A 19,244-nucleotide genomic window follows, 5' to 3' on the forward strand; every position below is an offset into this window, starting at 1 on the left:
ACCTTTGTCTCCCTGTGGCCCTTCCCCTAATAGCCTGTCAAAACTTTTCCATTCTGGGCTTCATTGGTTGCTATCTGTTTCTCTGCTTTAAAAAACAATTGCTAATTATCTAACAGACTGGTTCCAAGGTAAATTTGATCTATAAAGTGTATCTGCATACAGACCAGACACCTTCAGTCAAGTATTCATCCATTCATTTGCTAGACATAGGTCAGATTTGGACAGTGTGTCGGGCACTTTTCCAGGTGCTACAGATCCAGCGTGGAAGAGTCTGTGCTCCCTGTAGCTCACTGCCTGGTGAATGCTAGAGATGAGGAAACAGGCAATTATAATGTGGTATGTTTCTTCCCAGTACAACTACACCCTGATTGCTGTGGGGATGCTCAGACAGGACACCTCACATAGCCACGAGGGGAGAGAGAATGTCAGCTTCTAAAAGGATGATGCCTAAGCTGAAATATTTAGCCAATTCTGATTGTAGGAAAGACCTTCCTTGTATAGCACTAAAATCCATCTCTGATTCTCCTTAGCCTACTCTTTAGCCATAAAAAAGGTATGGATGAAAAAAAAAAAAAAAAAAGGTATGGATGTTGACTAGTGTAAGGATGCAGGCCCATGAATTAAAGTACCTGGGTGTGTATTTCAGCTCTGAGATGGATCAACTGTGTAGCTTTTGAGCTAGTCTCTCCTCCATGGCTCAGTGTACTCATTTGTAAAATGGGTCGCATCATAGCACTTAACTCTTAGTGGCTGTCGTGTGGGACAAATAATGAATGCACGTGACCTATTTACGCATAGTGAGTGTTGAAAGAATGTAAGCTGTTGTGGTAGCTGTAGTTGTAAACAATTGTTGGTGTCCTTCCTTACGACAGTCTTTCCAGTATTTTAAGACTTGCATTTTCCCCACATCACGCTTCTGTCACAAACACTTCTTCTTGTGTCTGCTACTTGTCACTTACTGGACTGTTAACTTTCATCCTCACCTGGGCTGCACTCTCTGAACACAAGCCTGGGTCAGCGCCTGCCTTATAGCCCCAAACTTGAGCGTGGCAGTTCATTTGTTGTGTGACCAGACCAGCATCTGGATAAGGAAATTAAAAGCATGCTGATAAGGTCTACACTTGATGGTGGCTTTGGTAAGCTGAAGAATTGGGAGACAAGAGCAACATAGAGTTCCATCAAATTATTTGAAGGAGCCCCTAAAAGAAGAAGAAGAAGAAGAAGAAGAAGAGGAAAGCAAAAAACATCACAGACCCAAAGAGGAAAGGTCTGGGCCAGAGGAAGAACTGGGGACTTTGCAGAACTGCTGACTGGTGTGTGCTTGCATATCACACATTTCAGGGCCTATCATCAAAGGAGAACTTGCCCTCAGAGGAGGGTCCCCAGAACATGGGAGGTTGTAGAACAGAGATGAAGGAACTCGCTGCATTCCATCTAAAGAGGCGAAGGCTGAGGTGCTCAGTGACTTGTAAATGTAGGCTTTTAGTAACAGGCTTTTGATCATGGCTTGATCATGACAGTCTTCTGGAAGAGAGAAGGCACACAGGAGCTATAGCTTTGGGGTCAGACAGATCTGAGTTCAAATCCTGACTCTGTCATGGCCTAGTGAGTTACTTGACCTCTGGAAACCAGCTTCCTCACCTGCAAAGTGGAGATAAAAATAGTACTTATACCTCCCAGAATTGCCGGGAGATCTTGATGAGAGCTAGCATAGTGCCTGCCTTATCATTAGCACTCAAAATAGGGCTGCCATTACTAGTTGTGATCTGTTGGGTCACATTGGGTTATCACAAATTGAGTTGGACAAAAGTAAAACTTATACAAAGGCGAATGAAACACTGAAGTGGATAACTGGAGCCTAAGTGACATGGGATACGTAAATATTTAAATATTTAATAACAAGAAAGAGACAGTAAGCAAGTGAGTGCCGTGGTAGGGTTCTGTTTAAATGTGGCAAGGGACTAAATTTATCACGTTCTTAGCATACTGTTAAATGAGGCCTCCAGTAACTTGAGGTGACACACTTCTTGAAAGGAGGTCATATTTCAAACAAGGCAAGACCATGGACTGTAGTGAGTGCTTATTCATTTTCCTGCTAGGGCTCTACACAGGAGCTGGCTCAGGGGAGTGCTCAGTAAATGCTTCATTTTAAATTTAGTGACTTCACATCTCTAAGTATTGGAGTCGTCCTCCACTTCGTTCCCTGACTAATAGTGCATGCATCTGTTTGTGGGGTACAGCTAAGATTAGCAGTAATGAAGCCTGAATGAATAACCCTGGGACTATTAGAACTATTCCCAGGCAGTGGCCTTATGAGGGGCCCATGCATCTGTAGATGAATCAGGTGTTCATTCTTTTCCCATGTGGTCCACATTCCCCTTTTTAGCCTCTGCGCTTCAAATAACTTAATGCCACTTTGACAGTTTCACAATTCCTGAATCCATAATCTGAAGTCAGGATATTGCTAATGACATTGAAGAAAAACTCCTTTTTTTGAGATCCTTAACTCTTAGAGAGAACAATTTTCAACATATTTTAGTCATGTGCTCCAGGTCATAACTCTGGTGGACTGTCTTATTAATTGGTTTTCATATTTATAATTATAATTATTCATCCTTTTAATTTTTTTACTCTTTTGAAATTAAGATCTGCTTTATATGCAGTAAAATACACAGACCTTAAATGCCCAGTCTGTTGAGTTTTGACAAAAGCACATGCCCTTGTAACCCACCCTGCTATCAGGATACATCTTTGTTCATTTTTGAGTTGACTGGTTTTGAAATCTCTTGTTCTGATGTTGACCTGTTCAGGAGCTCTCAGAGGTTAAGGGTCATCTCTCACTTGTTCATAGTTGCCCTCCTTGGCACTGAACACAATGCCTGGTGCTTTTTATGCACCCAGTAAATATTAACTGTTGCAAGTAGATGAGAAATAATTCTGCCTTTACTTTATTTATGCAGCGCTGTCAACCCATAGCTTTGGCATAACACATTATTTTCCAGAATCCTCTACGATCATCAGTGTATTTCCACGCTCTCTCTGTATGCGTCATGTGTGAGTAATAGCTATGTGGACTAACAGGTTAGCACATTTTAATTGGAAACAAGTCAACTTGCAGGCATAGTTTATGCAATCCTTATTTTCAGCCTTTTGGTCACAGTAGTCATGCTCCCTTAGATAAATAATTTTTAAATTTTTGTTTGACAATTAATTACTCACCGGTAGGTAGGTAGAAATTCGATCAGGTCTGACCAGGGACGTGTTTCTGTTACATGCTTTCTCTAGCTTGCTGAAGCTCTAAATATAGTCTCCCTACACTGTTAAGATTACACAACAGTGACATTAATTTCAAACACTGCGTGGAGGAATTCGATCTAAAGTAACCAGTTTCTAAAGGGTGTGTCTTAGAAAAGGAGTTTGCTGCAATTCTCACCTCCTGTCTTTTTGTTTTTGTTGTAGGTAATCACTCCCCAGAATGGACGCTATCAGATAGACTCTGATGTTCTTCTCATCCCTTGGAAGCTGACTTACAGGAATATTGGCTCTGATTTCATACCTCGGGGGGCCTTTGGAAAAGTGTACTTAGCACAAGATATAAAGACTAAGAAAAGAATGGCATGTAAATTGGTATGTACTTTATAACCAGACATCCTGCATCCTATGTTTGGCCTTATGGCTCTTGTTTGTTTGCATTACCCAAAGGTTGTTACCATTTGACTGAATCTTATGCAAGGTGCCCTGTCCAAATGCATCCTTCTTTTTTTGCGGGGGGGGGGGGGGGGGAGGTGGGATTTACTTGCTACCAGGGGCTCTATGGCCCCTAAGTCTGTCTAATGCATAGTTGGTTCTAATCTGTTTTGCCTTGATAAAAAAGAAAACACTGCTAGTATACTTAGCACCAGCTTGGATAACACTGTCTCTCTTGTACACTTGTATAAGAGATAGGGTGGAATAGGGTGGAATAGAGGGGAGCTATCCTACAGGAGCAAATCTTGTGATAGGGTGGAGTAGAGGGGAGCTATTCTCCAGGAGCAAATCTTCATGCTGCTCCTTTAATCCCACTGACTGGGGAGGGAGCCAGGCAGGGAAGCAGAAGCTGGGAAAGCTCCAAGGCTTCTCAAGCCTGCAGATTAAAGGACTGAATGTAAATAGACCAATTATCGAAAAGGCCTCATCTCTTTTTATGAAGTAGCTATTGCTAAGGCACCCCTGCTCGGGAAGACTGTCTGGCAGTGTCTGCCTAAGCTGGACGTGTACACACCCTGTGGCCCAGCAGTTCCACTCTGATAGGCACACACCCAGTAGGTGTGTACACATGGTCACCACAAGCTATGTACTAGAATGTTCATCATAGCACTGTTTGCAATAGTCCCAAACTGGAAATTTTCCAGATGTTGCAATGTGGTATATTTATACAATGGGATACTATACAGTGAGGAGAACAGATGATTTATAACTGCAATAATGTAGATGAATCTTATAGCCTTATGGTAAGCCAAAACAGCCAGATACTAAGTAAGATTTACTCTGTGAGATTCCACTTATGGACTGGCCCCAAATAGGCCAAACACATCCGTGCCATTGGAAGTCAGGATAGTGGTGGGTGCCCTTGAGGGGCAGTGACTGGCAGAGGTCAGGAAGGGGTTTCTGGGGGTATCGGTAGAGGTCTGCTTCTTGATCTAAATGGTGGTGACATGGGTGTGTTCGGTTGAAAATTCAGGGAATTTGATACTTAACCAGTTTTATACCTTTTAATGTATCTGTTTCACTTGGAAAGTTTTTAAAAAGTATAATAAAATAAACTCACTTTTGATTTGCTAAATATGGGCCTTACTCTATCTTATTGTAATTAAAAGATCAACCATACATTGGCCTCATTTATTCCTCCATAAGGATTTCCTAGAGTATCTGTTAACAAAAGAAAAGAAGGAGATATCATAATGGGCCATTTGAAAAAGCTTGCATTTCGAAGGGACATGTTCCGGTTCTCTTAAAAGAAGCTAGTGACAGTTTAGAAAGATCTTAGAACCAAAATTTCCTATTTTTATAGTTTTACCACAAAAGGCATGAAAAAATAGCTTTGTGGGTTTGTTTTCCTAAGAGTACTTATATTTAATTTTTAAGCTGTATTTTCTTTCTTAAGGAGAAAAACATGTAAGATGATTAACAACCCCTAGCAGATTCAAAAGAATGTAGGTTGAAGAATGAGATCCCTTTCTGTGAGGCAACTACTGTTAATGAATTCTTATACATCTTTCTGGAAAATTTCTATGGACATGTGTATGTGTAGCTTAAGTGATTTTTACAAATGGGAGTGTAGTATATATATATATATATATATATATATATATATATATATATATATTTACACACTTCTGCATCTTGCTTTCATCATATAACACTGTATTTTGGAGACATTCCATATCTATCTACACTGAAAAATCTACTTCTTTCTTTATTAATGACTTTTGAGTTTCCCCAGAAAAGATAGCCAGTGTTTATTTTAAACGTATTGCTAGAGCATGAGCTGTGGGTCCAAAGACATTCTATTATTTCATGACAAGTGGAAATATTGAAAATACAACCTAAAATCTAGGTGCCATAGAAAGGTCATGTAAAATAGATGGGAAATTATCTCTCTTTTTGATTCAGTCATAAATAATTCTTTGGTTGGATTGCTATATTCTAAATGAAAATATTTTATATTGTGTTCTTATTTTTTTATTTTGAATTGTTTACCTAAAGCTCACATGATGTAAAAGCTGATTTGAATATTATCTTAATATGGCAGCCTAATTTTACGCAGATCACAATATCCTTGAGGGCATTTATTTGCTCTCTGGTTTGTGAGTTGACCTATATCAAATATATTTTTCATTCCCCCAGAGTTGTTTAGAATCCTATTTGTATTTTTGTTTTCTAGATCCCAGTAGATCAATTTAAGCCATCCGACGTGGAAATCCAGGCTTGCTTCCGGCATGAGAACATCGCTGAGTTATATGGCGCAGTGCTATGGGGTGAAACTGTGCATCTCTTTATGGAAGCAGGAGAGGGAGGGTCTGTTCTAGAGAAACTGGAGAGCTGTGGACCAATGAGAGAATTTGAAATTATTTGGGTGACAAAGCATGTTCTCAAGGGACTTGATTTTCTACACTCAAAGAAAGTGATTCATCATGATATTAAACGTGAGTTACCATTGGACATGTAACTTTTTTGGCTTAGAGATGAGTTAGACAGAGGAGGTGAATGGGTTTACCTCTTCATTGTAAAGTTCCTTGGTGGCAGGGAAGACAACTCTCCTGGATAACTTTTCATCTTCCTCCCCTGTGCTCCTGAAACATGTTTTAGCACCAAATGGGAGTGCTAAATCTTTCAAAGTCATCAGGAATTATGATTATCCAATTGTGGAGGATTAGGGCCACACATCTATTAAGTACTGGCCATGTCCTTGTTCATAAGGCTTTAAAAAATCCTAATTTACTTTATTTTTTTCTTTTTTTTTTCTAATTTACTTTAAAACATGCACAGAGTCACATAGTTTTTGAGAAACAAATAGCTTTTTAATTTCAGAATTAAACACCATTTCAGTAAATAATTCAATAAACAAACCTTCACTGATGGCTTTTTAGGAGGAAGAGATGCTGGGAAATGCACAACAAAGACCTACTATCAATCCTTAATATTTAATACTAAATTGAACGAACAACATTTTTACTTCTAAAAACATGGGTATTTTACTTTTTAATTTTAGGAAAGTGATATGATAATATGCATATATCTTAGAATTTGAAAGTCAAGCTCATGAGCATTATCATATTTTTCCAGCTTTATTGAGATATAACTGACATAACATTGTATAAGTCTAAGGTATATAATATGATTTGCTGTATGTGTATATTGCAAAAAGATTACTCCGATAAGATTAGTTAACATATCCATCACCTCACATAGTTAGAATTGTGTGTGCTTTTAAAATCTCCTCTTTCAGCAGCTTTTGAATATCTAACACAGCATTATTAACTATAGTCACTCTGCTATAGTACATCCCCAAAACTTGTTCATCTTACCACTGGCATTTTGTACGGCTTGACCACCTTCACCCATTTCCCCCCATCCCACAGCCCCTGGCAGCCACAGTCTATTCTCTATTTCTATGAATTTAGTTGTTTTAGATTGCACATACTAGTGAGATTCATACAGTATGCATCTTTCTCTGTCCGACTTACCTCAGTTATCTCACTTAGATCTTCAAGGTTTCATTCATTTTGCAAAAGGCAGAATTTCATCCTTTTTTGTGGCTGAATAATATTCTGTTTCAAAAGTATTTCTTTTTAATTTTTATTTATTTATGATAGTCACACAGAGAGAGAGAGAGAGAGGCAGAGACACAGGCAGAGGGAGAAGCAGGCTCCATGCACCGGGAGCCTGACGTGGGATTCGATCCCGGGTCTCCAGGATCATGCCCTGGGCCAAAGGCAGGCGCTAAACCACTGCGCCACCCAGGGATCCCTATTCTGTTTCATATGCATATACACATCATATTTTCTTTATCCACTCATCCATCATGGACCTGTAGGTTGTTTCCATGATGTAGCCATTGTATCTTGAGTATTATTAGTACGTGCAACCATTTACACTGACATTGGCTGTGTTCTTGGCATATCTGAAGTGATTTTCACTTCAATTCTCACCCAGATTGATCCTCCTCTTTTAAATATAATACAGTCATCTCGGTAGGGAGCACATTTCAATCTATTCTGATTCGGGATTCATTGTTTTAGATGCTGTTTTTATTTTATTTATGGGTACACAGACAATTTTATACTTAAAAAAAATGTCCTCTTTTTATAGCTAGCAACATTGTCTTCATGTCTACAAAAGCTGTTTTGGTGGATTTTGGCCTAAGTGTTCAAATGACTGAGGATATCTATTTTCCTAAGGACCTCCGTGGAACAGAGGTAATTCTATTCTCACAGGAAAGGTCAATATCTTTTTATTTTTTTATTTTATTTTTTTTAAATTTATTTTTTATTGGTGTTCAATTTACTAACATACAGAATAACCCCCAGTGCCCGTCACCCATTCACTCGGTCAATATCTTTTTAAAAGTAAAAATTAAAAATATTCTGGTGTTATTGCAGAAAGGACAAAGGAGAGGAAAAGCATTGCATCAAATGTTATTATCATTGAAACATATTTAGTGAGCACTTGCTCTGTGCCAAGTAGTAATTTTAGCATTTTAAATGAATTATTTAATCCATATAACAACCCTATTATTGGTAGATACTGTTTTGTAGACAAATACTATTACTTATAATAAGGAAATAAACTTGAAGAAGTTAAAGTGCCCAGAATTACTCAGCTAGTGACATATCTGACACTTAAACCAAATTTTTTTCAGAATCTAAATTCTGTCAACTACTATTTGACTTTTTAATATAACTAATGTATGTATTCTTAGTATAACATATATATATTCTTAATGTATATATATATTTTTAGTGTATATATATATTCTTAGTATCACTAAGCAGTACTGTTTTGGTTCAATTATAGTCAGAATTGTCATGGTCGTTAATATATATTGAGGACCAACCTTATTCTAGGTAGCCTATAATAAACCTCAAATTTGTTATAGCACAAATAGATTGTATTTGAAGATACAAACTAGCTATAATATTTAATTCATTTGAGAAGCAGAAACCAAACCAAACCAAAAACTTTTCTGAATGCAAATGAGATTCAGAGGAATGTGTTCATGGGCTTCCAAATAGTATATTTAATTTAACATGCACAAGATTAGGCTGAATAGTGTGGATTCTGGAGCAAGCACCTGTTGAGCGCCGCTCTGAGTCGGGCTCCTGTGGGCATCAGGGATAGAGCCCTGGCTGCATCCAACAAGGACGGTGCCCTTGGCAGTACTCTGGCAGCCCCCACTCTTGGTGAAAGGACCTATTTTAAATTTACCTGTATTATTAAACGAAGCAAGAGTTTAGTTCATAGTAGATTATCATGGGCATGTGGTTGGATGCAACGGGGACGGTAAATGGGTATGAGAGCTACCTCCCTGGCCCATGCTTAACTATCAGAGCCCCCCAACCCCATGCCTTCTCTCTGCTTTAAGTGCCCCCAGCCAATGGAGAGAGGGCACTTGGCTGTGCCTTTGCCATAAGATTATCAGTCAGGGGGCACCTGGGTGGCTCGGTTGGTTAAGCTCTACAATCGGTTCAGGTCATGATCTTAAGGTTCTGGGATCCAGCCCTGTGTCCGGCTCCCTGCTCAGCTAGGAGTCAGCTTCTCCTTCTGCCCCTCCACCTGTTTGTGCGTGCTCTCTCTCTCTCACACTGTCTCCCTCCCTCTCTCAGATAAATCAATAAAATCTTTAAAAAAAAATTACCAAGTCAGTCTTAGTGTTCAGCCAAATGACAACCCTTAGTCTAGCTGGTGGATATATTGCACCGAACCCAAAGGCAGTGCAAAAGCAAGCAAACAAACAATCTTCCACTTAAAAACCAAGATTGTGTTAGCTTTTTCTTAAGTCTCTCAAGGAAGAAAGTCTCCTGGGAAGCAGAAGAAATTGCTGGTCTTGCTGCATTATTCTGAAAAAGACTTGAGGAAGGGTCCTTGATAGTTGCCTCTGAGTAGCATAATATTTAGAAGAAAAAACCGTAGACTTCTTAAAAAGAATGTTTTAGTGGTCAGATCTTAAGACTACTTCAGCGAAGCACAAAATCTAATAAGACTTAATGCTTATGACATGTTTTTTTTGGAAAATGTCTCAGCATATTTTGGCATTAGTCAGAAGTTCAGATATGTGACATTCTATTCTTTTTCCTGGAGCCAGTTTGAGAAACAAACTATTTATGGTATTAAAGATAGAAAATACCTTCTCTTCCCGGCAGTATGATCAAATTGAACATTTTGCAATGGCTGGAGAAGGAAACTTCTTCCCTGGGATTCTCTAACAGAAAGAGAGTCTGTGCTTGAGTATGAGATAATAACATAGTGTTTTCTCCTAAATAGTATTTGGATTATTTTCAGCAAGTGTAAATTGCTTTTTATAAAGTGCTAAACCGATATTGAGAGTTACAAACGTTCTTCAAATCAGCCTGCATTTATTATCTGTACAGTACTCACAAGTCAATGTTTGATAATGAGCAAGGTTGTGAAATCACCATGGAAAGCTTTTAGCAGGTTGTTTTTAGTCTTCCGATTTAAAGAGCCAATAAGATGTCATTAGTTAATGTCAGCCATGTCGATTTACTTTCCATTAGATCTTGATCACTTGGCTACTGAATCTCTGTAGATGATTTCTGATCCCTGCAATGTAGGGATCAAACTCCCCTGTTTGATCTCTCTCCCAGCATTCATATTCAGAACGTTACATTGTAACCATGAAATAGAAGCACAGGATTGATCTGGCATATATTAATCTATTGGTTTTCAATTATATGATACAGAGAAAGAATAATGAATGTAGATAGCCAATTAGAATTATTTTTGCTTTTTTTAGAGAGAGAGAGTGAGCTTAGTAGGGGATGAAGGGGCAGAGGGAGAAGGAGAGAGAGAATCTTAAGCAGATTCCATGCCCAGTGTGGAGCCTAACATGGGGCTTGATCCCAGGACCCCAAGATCATGACCTGAGCTGAAATCAAGAGTCAGATGCTTAACTGTCTGAGCCACCCAGGCACCCCTAGAGTTACTTTTATAGCATGGTTCTTTTGTAAAAGTTCTTATTTTCTTCTGAGTCTGTGTTTGGTCTTACTTGATTTAAATAAACATGTAACCGTCACATGTGCACGCCCACGTGCATGTGAACACACACACCTACATAGTATCTTATCTTTTTAATAAATGTGTTGAGAGATGAGGGCCTTGACCCCTGGTCATATAGGTTCCTTTGCTCCAGTGCCCATGCCTGAGGCTGTGCAGGTGTCAGAGAGCCTTGCATGGTTCCCACCAGGCCTGTTTTGTGCTTGCAGTGAGCCAACCTGAAGCCTTCTCGAACACCATGCCCTGCTGCTCTGGCTCCTGTTGAGCCCGAGGGAGCAGGAGCTCTAAGCCTTGGAATGCTAGGGCATCTGCCTGGGGGGACGGGGGGCAGCAGCCAAGTCACCAGGTGGACAGGATGCTGTATCCCCAAATGTGTACTCGTTTGAGAGCCTCCAGAGCCCTGTGTGCAGAACTGCTGTTGGTTACACCAACAGTAAATAATTGGCCTGATCTTTGCTTAGGAGGGCAAGCAAGGGGGAGGAGATAAACATCCTTTATTGACAACTAATCCTTCCTGCTGCATTTGTTGTTTACTTTTTGATTATATTTAGTATTTAGTAAGAAAGTCTGTCATAGGGATCCAAATGCTCTGCCTTCACTTCAGGAAATGTTTGAGAACAAGGAGCTCAGTTTAGCCTGTTTGGTGAGACAGACAGACAGAATGAGCAAGGGAACAAAAAGCAAGCCAGCCAGGAAGTGTGTTGTAGAATGGTGTTGAGTATGGTTAGGATGGGGAAATTGGGAAATTTTCCCAGTTTTTGTAAGCCAGTTTTTTTTTGTTTTTTTTACTTATTGACTCTGAAATATATTCCAGGAATATTTACCCTTTTTTCATATTCAAAGGATGGACAGCATAAAAATGTCTTAATGTTAAATATTGATAATTAAGATATTAACTCCTGTATGTCTGTACCAGCCATCAATATGGATCATTGGTCACTGGCCTTTGCTTACTTTTCTTTCTTTTTTAAGTTTACAAGCAAAGACTAAGAGAAACTATTTCTGATACTAGCCCTGCTTTTCCAGCATGAAACCAAATAGAACTTATTTTTTTTAATTTATTTTATTTTATTTATTTATGATAGGCACACAGTGAGAGAGAGAGAGAGGCAGAGACATAGGCAGAGGGAGAAGCAGGCTCCATGCACCGGGAGCCCAACATGGGATTCGATCCCGGGTCTCTAGGATCGCGCCCTGGGCCAAAGGCAGGCGCTAAACCCCTGCGCCACCCAGGGATCCCTCAAATAGAACTTATGCAATGTTAAAATGGCATGCGTTTAAATATTTAGTCCCTGGGCTACATGGTAGCTATAAAGAAGAAGTAGTTTGTATAAAATGACCGATGAGGACCACTTTACATTACAGCATTACACTGTAAGTGCTTTTCTCACATGTGATTAGTGTTAATACCCAAAGGATCTCTGCCACCTTTAATCACTATAGATAATTAGAGGTTTGGCAGTTTAATGACAAACATGAAGTGAGGAAGCTTATTTGTAGTGTCCATTTAAATATAAAAGGAATCGGTGTTTTAATAGAAAAATTAAGCCTCAGTTGATATCTTCCAGAACCTGGATAAGTGGATGTGCCAGGTGGGTTCTCGGCTGTAGGCCCTGCAGCTACCAGGTGTGTTTAGTATGTAGAAAAACGGTGTTCTTCCTTAGGCTGCAGGGATGCCTTAGGCCAAAGCTGTCTGCCTGACCGCCCCCCCCCCCCCCCCGCCACCCCGCCCCTCCCCCGCCAAGGGTGTCTGTGTCTCTCTAGCTTCAGGGAACACAGCATTCACATGCTCTCCTAAAGGGCAGGAGTGTACAATAAATGTGGTAAAGGCGATGAGCCAGCTTCCAGAACTGGCTAAGGGAAATGGACACCCAGACAAATGGGGAGAGTCAGACTGATTTTTTTCTGCTTCTTTTTTAGATTTATATGAGCCCAGAGGTGATCCTGTGCAGAGGCCATTCAACCAAAGCAGACATCTACAGCCTGGGGGCCACGCTCATCCATATGCAGACGGGCACCCCGCCTTGGGTGAAGCGCTACCCTCGTTCAGCCTATCCCTCCTACCTGTACATAGTAAGTGGAGGTCGGCCAGGGCTGAGGGTGCAGGGGGGGTTCCACTTGCTCAGGAGAGCTGCTGTCCCTCTTGTAACACACCCAAGTGGGATGATGTGAACTAGTGACTCATGAAGCTGAAAGTTCTTCCCACATGGAGGAAAGTCCCATTCCTGCAAAGAAGGCATTGCTCTTGTAGTGGGAATTTACTAAATGTGTGCTGGGCACAAATTATATGCTCTTCTGTTATTCGTGACTCATAAAATGCCACTTAGTGAAATCAGGGGAGCATAAGTCTCTGAGCCAAAGAAGCTGTACATATTCTTTGAATACTTTCGAAAAAGAAATAGTAGATTACAGATCCCCAAGCCAGTCTGGCATTCAATGAAACATGCAAATTCCATTTTACCATTGAGAGATCAGAGAGCATATGCTTCTCCATTATAGCACAGTGACCCTTGAACATCATTAACCCAAAGGATAGGTTTAACTCAGGGTACCTAAGAAATGAAAGGGAAATCTGCTTACGGGTATGACTGTATTTGCTGCAGGGCATGCAGTGGGAAACAAATGACTTTCCAGGTCTTGTTCACCAGAACACTTTTAACTATGGAGGGTGTACTTTTATACCATTGGTGCTAAGACTGCTGATCTGTTGCTAGATCCACAAGCAAGCGCCTCCGTTAGAAGATATTGCAGATGATTGCAGTCCTGGCATGAGATTGCTGATAGAAGCCGCCTTGGAGAGGAACCCCAATCACCGCCCAAGGGCAGCGGACCTACTCAAACATGATGCCCTAAATCCCCCCAGGGAGGATCAGCCACGCTGTCAGAGTCTGGACTCTGCCCTCTTTGAGCGGAAGAGGCTGCTGAGTAGGAAGGAGCTGGAACTTCCTGAGAACATTGCGGGTATGGACACCTGCTGGGTGCAATGCCCCTTGTTTCCCTTCTTTTCCTGTCTACCTCGAACTTCTGACGTCATTCATGAAAGCACTTGAAAGAAAATGCAGTGACTTCTTGAGTGCCATAAGTTGTCTGAGAAATTTCAGCAAGAATTAGCAAAAGCTAATTTATTTTTTTAATAAAAAAATGTGGCTAATTGACCATGAAATCATAACGTGTTTCAGAGCAAATGTAGGTAACAACGGTCCTTAAAAATTGCCTCTGGCTTGCTTTTTTTTTGCAACAGGGAGTATCATTTGCCTTTAAAAACAAAACAAAACAAAACAAAAAAATCAAACCTGGCAGTTTTGCTTGTTGGTTCTGAACAGGGTTCTGTTTCTTTCAGTTACAGTAAACCACACCAGTCCTGAGTTGGAGACATCAGGGCACTGCTCTGTACTGATAAAACACTGAGTTTGAAGTCAGCTTGCATTTTTGTCTTCCTCTGCTTAAAACCTCTTTGCCAGCTATGAATTTTTCCCACTTAGAAAAGTCAGTACACATTCCAGGAACATTGAATATGCAAGGAGAGGGTTTCTATTTTTATGATTAAAATCTGTAGCATTCTTAATCCATTTGGGTCCAAACCCAGATGTCAAGCCTGGAATGTTTATTTGCATTTCCTCCTCTTCTTGTCTGACTTTTCTATATTTAAAGAGAACCATCTGGGGTGTTGGAAAATATGCCACACTTTCTAGCTAATTTCTTGTCATCATTGACTCTTTCTTGAACCCTTTTTTGTAGGCCATATGACGTAAACTAGCCCATCATCTACAGCTGTAAGTCTGTAGGTCTTTTTTTTTTTTTAAAGATTTTATTTATTTATTCATGAGAGACACACAGAGAGAGAGGCAGAGACACAGGCAGAGGGAGAAGCAGGCTCCATGCAGGGAGCCCGACGCGGGTCTTGATCCCGGGTCTCCAGGATCAGGCCCTGGGCTGAAGGCGGCGCTAAACTGCTGAGTCACCCGGGCTGCCCAAGTATGTAGGTTTTTAATAAAACCATAGCTTGAATGCTGTTTGACTAGAGTCAAGGTTGGTTGTTTTTTTCGCCCCAGAAGAAATATTTATTATTGAGCATGTCACCTGGTCATTTGTTTAATTTTCTTTTTCAATGTTTCCCTTTCCAGATTCATCATGCACAGGAAGTACTGAGGAATCTGAGATGCTGAAGAGACAGCGTTCCCTCTACATAGACCTTGGGGCCCTGGCTGGCTATTTCAACCTTGTACGAGGTCCACCAACCCTAGAATATGGCTGATTGATGGCATCGTATGTTTTAGATGATTAAGACTTGGTGTTGGGCTCCTGGAAGCTGGTTCTGCTGACTCTATCCTGGGGCTGTGGCTAGTGAAATGTGCCATCCATTAGCTGGGGATATGGGCTCCCGTGACTCAGGAATGTGACTCCATGTGGCTCCCCTAGGTTTGATGCATGAAGCTGCCCTGGGAGCTGCCAGGTCTAAAAGTTCTCATTTCTCAGGTGGTGTGACTCCAAGGAAGCTGAGAGTTCGTAGAAGAATCATTTCTGGTGACTGACTCCATTCACTGTGCACTTTGCTCAAAATTTTTAAAAATACCGATCACGAGGATAATGTATTAGCCTGAACTTAGCATTCTTGGTTCTGATTTAAGTATGGGGACTTCATTTAACTCAGTATAGTTGTTTTGTACATATTGGTGTATATAATATGATATAACTTCTTGAGCCTCTGTAGGTAGATTGTAGTATAAATTAACGTCATTATATTTCGGGTAAATAGAACAACTTGAATATTACAGCAATAAGCTGAACTAGTGTCTTAAAAATGGCTGATTATTTAGGAGCCATCTGACAGCAGGCCACTAGTGACAGGTTCTGTTATGTTCCTATGGAAACATTTTGTACTGTATATGCTATGCCTAAAACATTTAAAACATGATGTTTTGAATGTGGATAAAACTGTGTAAACCACATAATTTCTGTACATCCCAAAGGATGAGAATGTGACCTTTAAGAAAAATGGAAATGTTTCTAAATTCTTAATGATACTACTTTTGTAACTCTTCTGACTCTACTTTCTCCTATGCATTTGTATATTAAAGTAGCATACCATGTATGTTTTATATCAAATGCCTCCAGGAATCTTTCTTGTATAGACATATATTTTTAACTTTGTGATTATGTGCGTATTTCTCCTTAAGGTATGTTTTTTACATCATGCAAATGAAACAAACACTTTTATCCAGAATAATTGGCCAAATCAACTGAATAAACTCAGTATTTTGCCTCAATTCTTTTAAAGAGTATAATTCTCAATGGGGACTGGGGAGTGAGTTATGGGGTTTGAGATATAGGTCAGAGGAGAATGTGTATTATGAGGAAGGAAAAAAACCCAAGAGCTTTGCAAATTGTTTATATGCTCCTCTTCTATTACTGCAGTGTTAAGCCATTGTCATCTGGATTGTGCCTCTTCGGCACATCGGGGCAGAGAAAGAATTGTCAGCCATTGGTTCAGGCGAAATGTGATTCTATTTTGCCTCTTGTTTTTATGCATTCATACTACCTTTGAATATATTCTTGCCTGCTCTGTGTCTGTTGTTTGTCAAATTAATACCTAACTTGCCTTGGGAGGCGCCTGGGTGGCTCAGTCGGTTGTCTGGACAATCGATTTCACTGATTTTGACTCAGGTCATGATCTCATAGGATGAGAGATCAAGTACTTCATCAGACGACACTCAGCATGGAGCCAGATTAAGATCCTCTCTCTCCCTCTCCCTCTGGCCCCCACCCCATCTTGTGCACTCTCTCTCTCAAATAATAAAAGAAAAATTAAAAGAAACCTAACTTGCCTTGTATAAGGTAAATTTCAGTCATGTACACAAATTCTAATGGAAACTGTTGGATGGGAGTCGGAATCACCATTCACTGAGCAAACAGTATGACACATTTTTAAGCGTATTATGTAAAACCTAAAGCCATCCCTATAATCCTCGTAGCACGCACATGAAAGATGGACTATTATCTCCAGGTTTTTTTTTTAGAGGGGGAACTGAACCATGGGGAGGTTAGATAACTTTATGCTTAAGACCACAGAGCAAGTCAAGAGAGCTGGTCATGGAAGCCAGGCCTCTCTGCCTCCAGTCTCCCTTCACTTTTTCATATCGTGCTGCTTGTGGGTGATAGACCATTGCAGATCATCTTGCTGCAGAGAAAGCCTGTGCTCCTGCTGGGAATCAGTTCTCCAAATAAGGGCAGAGGTGGCTTCACCACTGAGCTAATGAAGCTTCACCCTCAGGGCCCCTCACTTGCCTGGGCCTTGTCTCCCCATGGCTCTGTGCCTGCTTATGCCTGGACCTGTCTCTGGGCCAAGGTGTACAACCTTTGATGATTTTCATGAAAAACCAAAACAGTTAATGTGGATTATTTAGTTAACAAATTCCATTTGGAGGAAAAAGAAAATGCCTTTTAAGCAAACTGGAGCTTTCATGGAAAGATCTGGGGATGTTTGCCAAAAGATGATCAGAGCCAGTGGTGACTGAGAAAGTGGTCATGAAGGCTAGCAGGGCAAGTTCAGGGCTGGAATCTGTGCATGGAGCACTTGCAGAGCTGTTGGTCTGGGAAGCCAAGAGTTGCAGCCTGGGATGGGCCAGCAGACTGAGCTTAGGAGAAGGAAGAGGCCCTCAGTTGGTCCTGAGGGAATCCATCATTTGCTTCCTGGGCAAACAGTGGCTGTCAGGCTTGAGTGTAGCTGGCAAGGAATAATCACACCCCGAAACCTCCTTCTGGCCCCCTTGAAGATTCTGGTTTCAGGCAACAAGATTCTGATTTCGTGGGGCATTGGAATGCTTCATGGAAGGCAGAACGGACCTTTCTAGCTCGGGTCCTGGAGATCATTGTTAGGTAAGTTGGTATACAGATAAACCTGCCGGTCGTCACATGGCAAATGCTGGAGCCATGTCTCATGATTATCACTCCCCACCTTGCGTGTGCCTTGAGGTCTGTAGAAGAACCTGAAACAGATCATGAAGACTGCCTGCCAGGAATTTGCTGGCCCTAGTGGGGATTTGCCCGGCTGTGGATAGACAGGCACCATCTGGGGGAGCTACGTTTCCACCAGGGGTTTGCCATGGTGCTAGGCACTGCCGTGGGACTTGAAGTCAGCCCCCATGTTCCTCCCTAGTGCATGCCCATGACAAGACAGACTGAGCCTATCAATCTTTAATTGATAGCAAATGTCTGTAGGGTAACTTCTTAAGAAAGCCAGTTGTGTACAGGCTTGCTGTGATTTCAAATCCATGTTTTGAAAGCTCATTATGGACAAAGTTGTTTGTGGTTTGAACTTGCTTTGAGTAACTTGTTTTGACGAAATGGTTCTGAAATTGGATATTAGGACTGTGTTCTTGAACTCTCACACCTGGAGTGGAAAGGACCATTATGTTATTGACTCCATAGTAACGGCAGTGGTGTCCTCACTCAATGGACTCTTAAACTGCAAAACCGAGAGATTTGACCAGCAATTTGAGAGGGATCGGTTGAGATAAGACACTCTTTGCTGATCTAAATAGTTCTCCAAAGATCTTGAAACACTTGGCTCCGGCCATGGCCAGGGTATTCTTGGTTAGTGGTGCTGAATCTCAGGAAGAGAAGGGACATCTATCCCTACCTTGGCGAGCCTCTTCCTCAGTGGCTGTGGTGCAAGCTGTGGAACAGTCACTGGAACAGCCTTTGGAACAAGCCACCTTGCCTTCAAATGACGATGCCATCGCCTGCCAGCTATATGCCCCAGGAGTGAGGAACCTAAGCTGGCAGCTGATACCCAGCTTTTAGTTAGAAGGACTGACCACTCCGCTGAGAACCAATTTGTAGAAAGGCACACCTTTGAACAGAATTTGGGCTTCATTTCTCCCACCTCCTCTTTGCTTGGAATAATAGTGTAATTAATCTGTCATTGGTTTGGAGTATGCTTTTTTTTTTCTTTATTGGTTTAATTAGGAGGCATGATCTTATATGCTATTGGCTTGTAAAATATTATTATTATGAATTCTAATTCCTGTAATGAACCTGTGTCAACAAAATTATTGGCAATGAATCTCAGTCTCTGAGCTTAATATACCCTGAATAAAACACTAGTGTTTTCTAAAGGGCCTGGGGGAACTTTTTGTAGGTCTGCTGTATGATTGGAAGTAAAGATTGCTTAATACCATGGGTCTAGGTCCAATCCCTTAAGGGCAGCCAGGAGAGAATGCACCCAGGGGGAGAGCAGACCTATCTAGTGGAGTGCAGGCCAGCTCTAGTGGAGAGCTGAAGCCTTATTGGGGACCTACTTTGTGCAAAGAACTACGCTGGCCCCTTCAGGGAACATAGGTAAGAGAGGGCCCAGCCCCTTTCATATCCAGTCCCTGCAGAAAGGAAGTGTCTTCCACGCTGCTGCAATTGTTAGAAGACTCTTTGTTTTGATGTACATCCTCACTGTCTCAACAAAGACTTCTTTGGCC

The 19,244-nt window shown here is 41.0% G+C and overlaps 1 protein-coding gene across 5 annotated transcripts in view; it reads left to right on the forward strand.

The window, feature by feature from the left end:
* MAP3K8 (mitogen-activated protein kinase kinase kinase 8) overlaps window positions 1-16,040 on the forward strand; it is a 22,955-nt gene extending 6,915 nt beyond the window's left edge. For all 5 annotated transcript variants that reach the window (XM_072825559.1, XM_072825560.1, XM_072825561.1 and 2 more), the window contains 6 exons: window positions 3,460-3,627; window positions 5,924-6,185; window positions 7,852-7,958; window positions 12,694-12,846; window positions 13,488-13,734; window positions 14,898-16,040. In XM_072825559.1, coding sequence (XP_072681660.1) covers window positions 3,460-3,627; window positions 5,924-6,185; window positions 7,852-7,958; window positions 12,694-12,846; window positions 13,488-13,734; window positions 14,898-15,028 — 1,068 coding nt within the window. In that variant the 3' untranslated portion in view covers window positions 15,029-16,040. The remainder of the gene's footprint in view (window positions 1-3,459; window positions 3,628-5,923; window positions 6,186-7,851; window positions 7,959-12,693; window positions 12,847-13,487; window positions 13,735-14,897) is intronic.
* The last annotated feature ends 3,204 nt before the right edge of the window (window positions 16,041-19,244 follow it).

This window comes from Canis lupus, chromosome 5, assembly GCF_048164855.1.
Source record: "Canis lupus baileyi chromosome 5, mCanLup2.hap1, whole genome shotgun sequence".
In the NCBI taxonomy this organism is placed as follows: domain Eukaryota; kingdom Metazoa; phylum Chordata; class Mammalia; order Carnivora; family Canidae; genus Canis; species Canis lupus.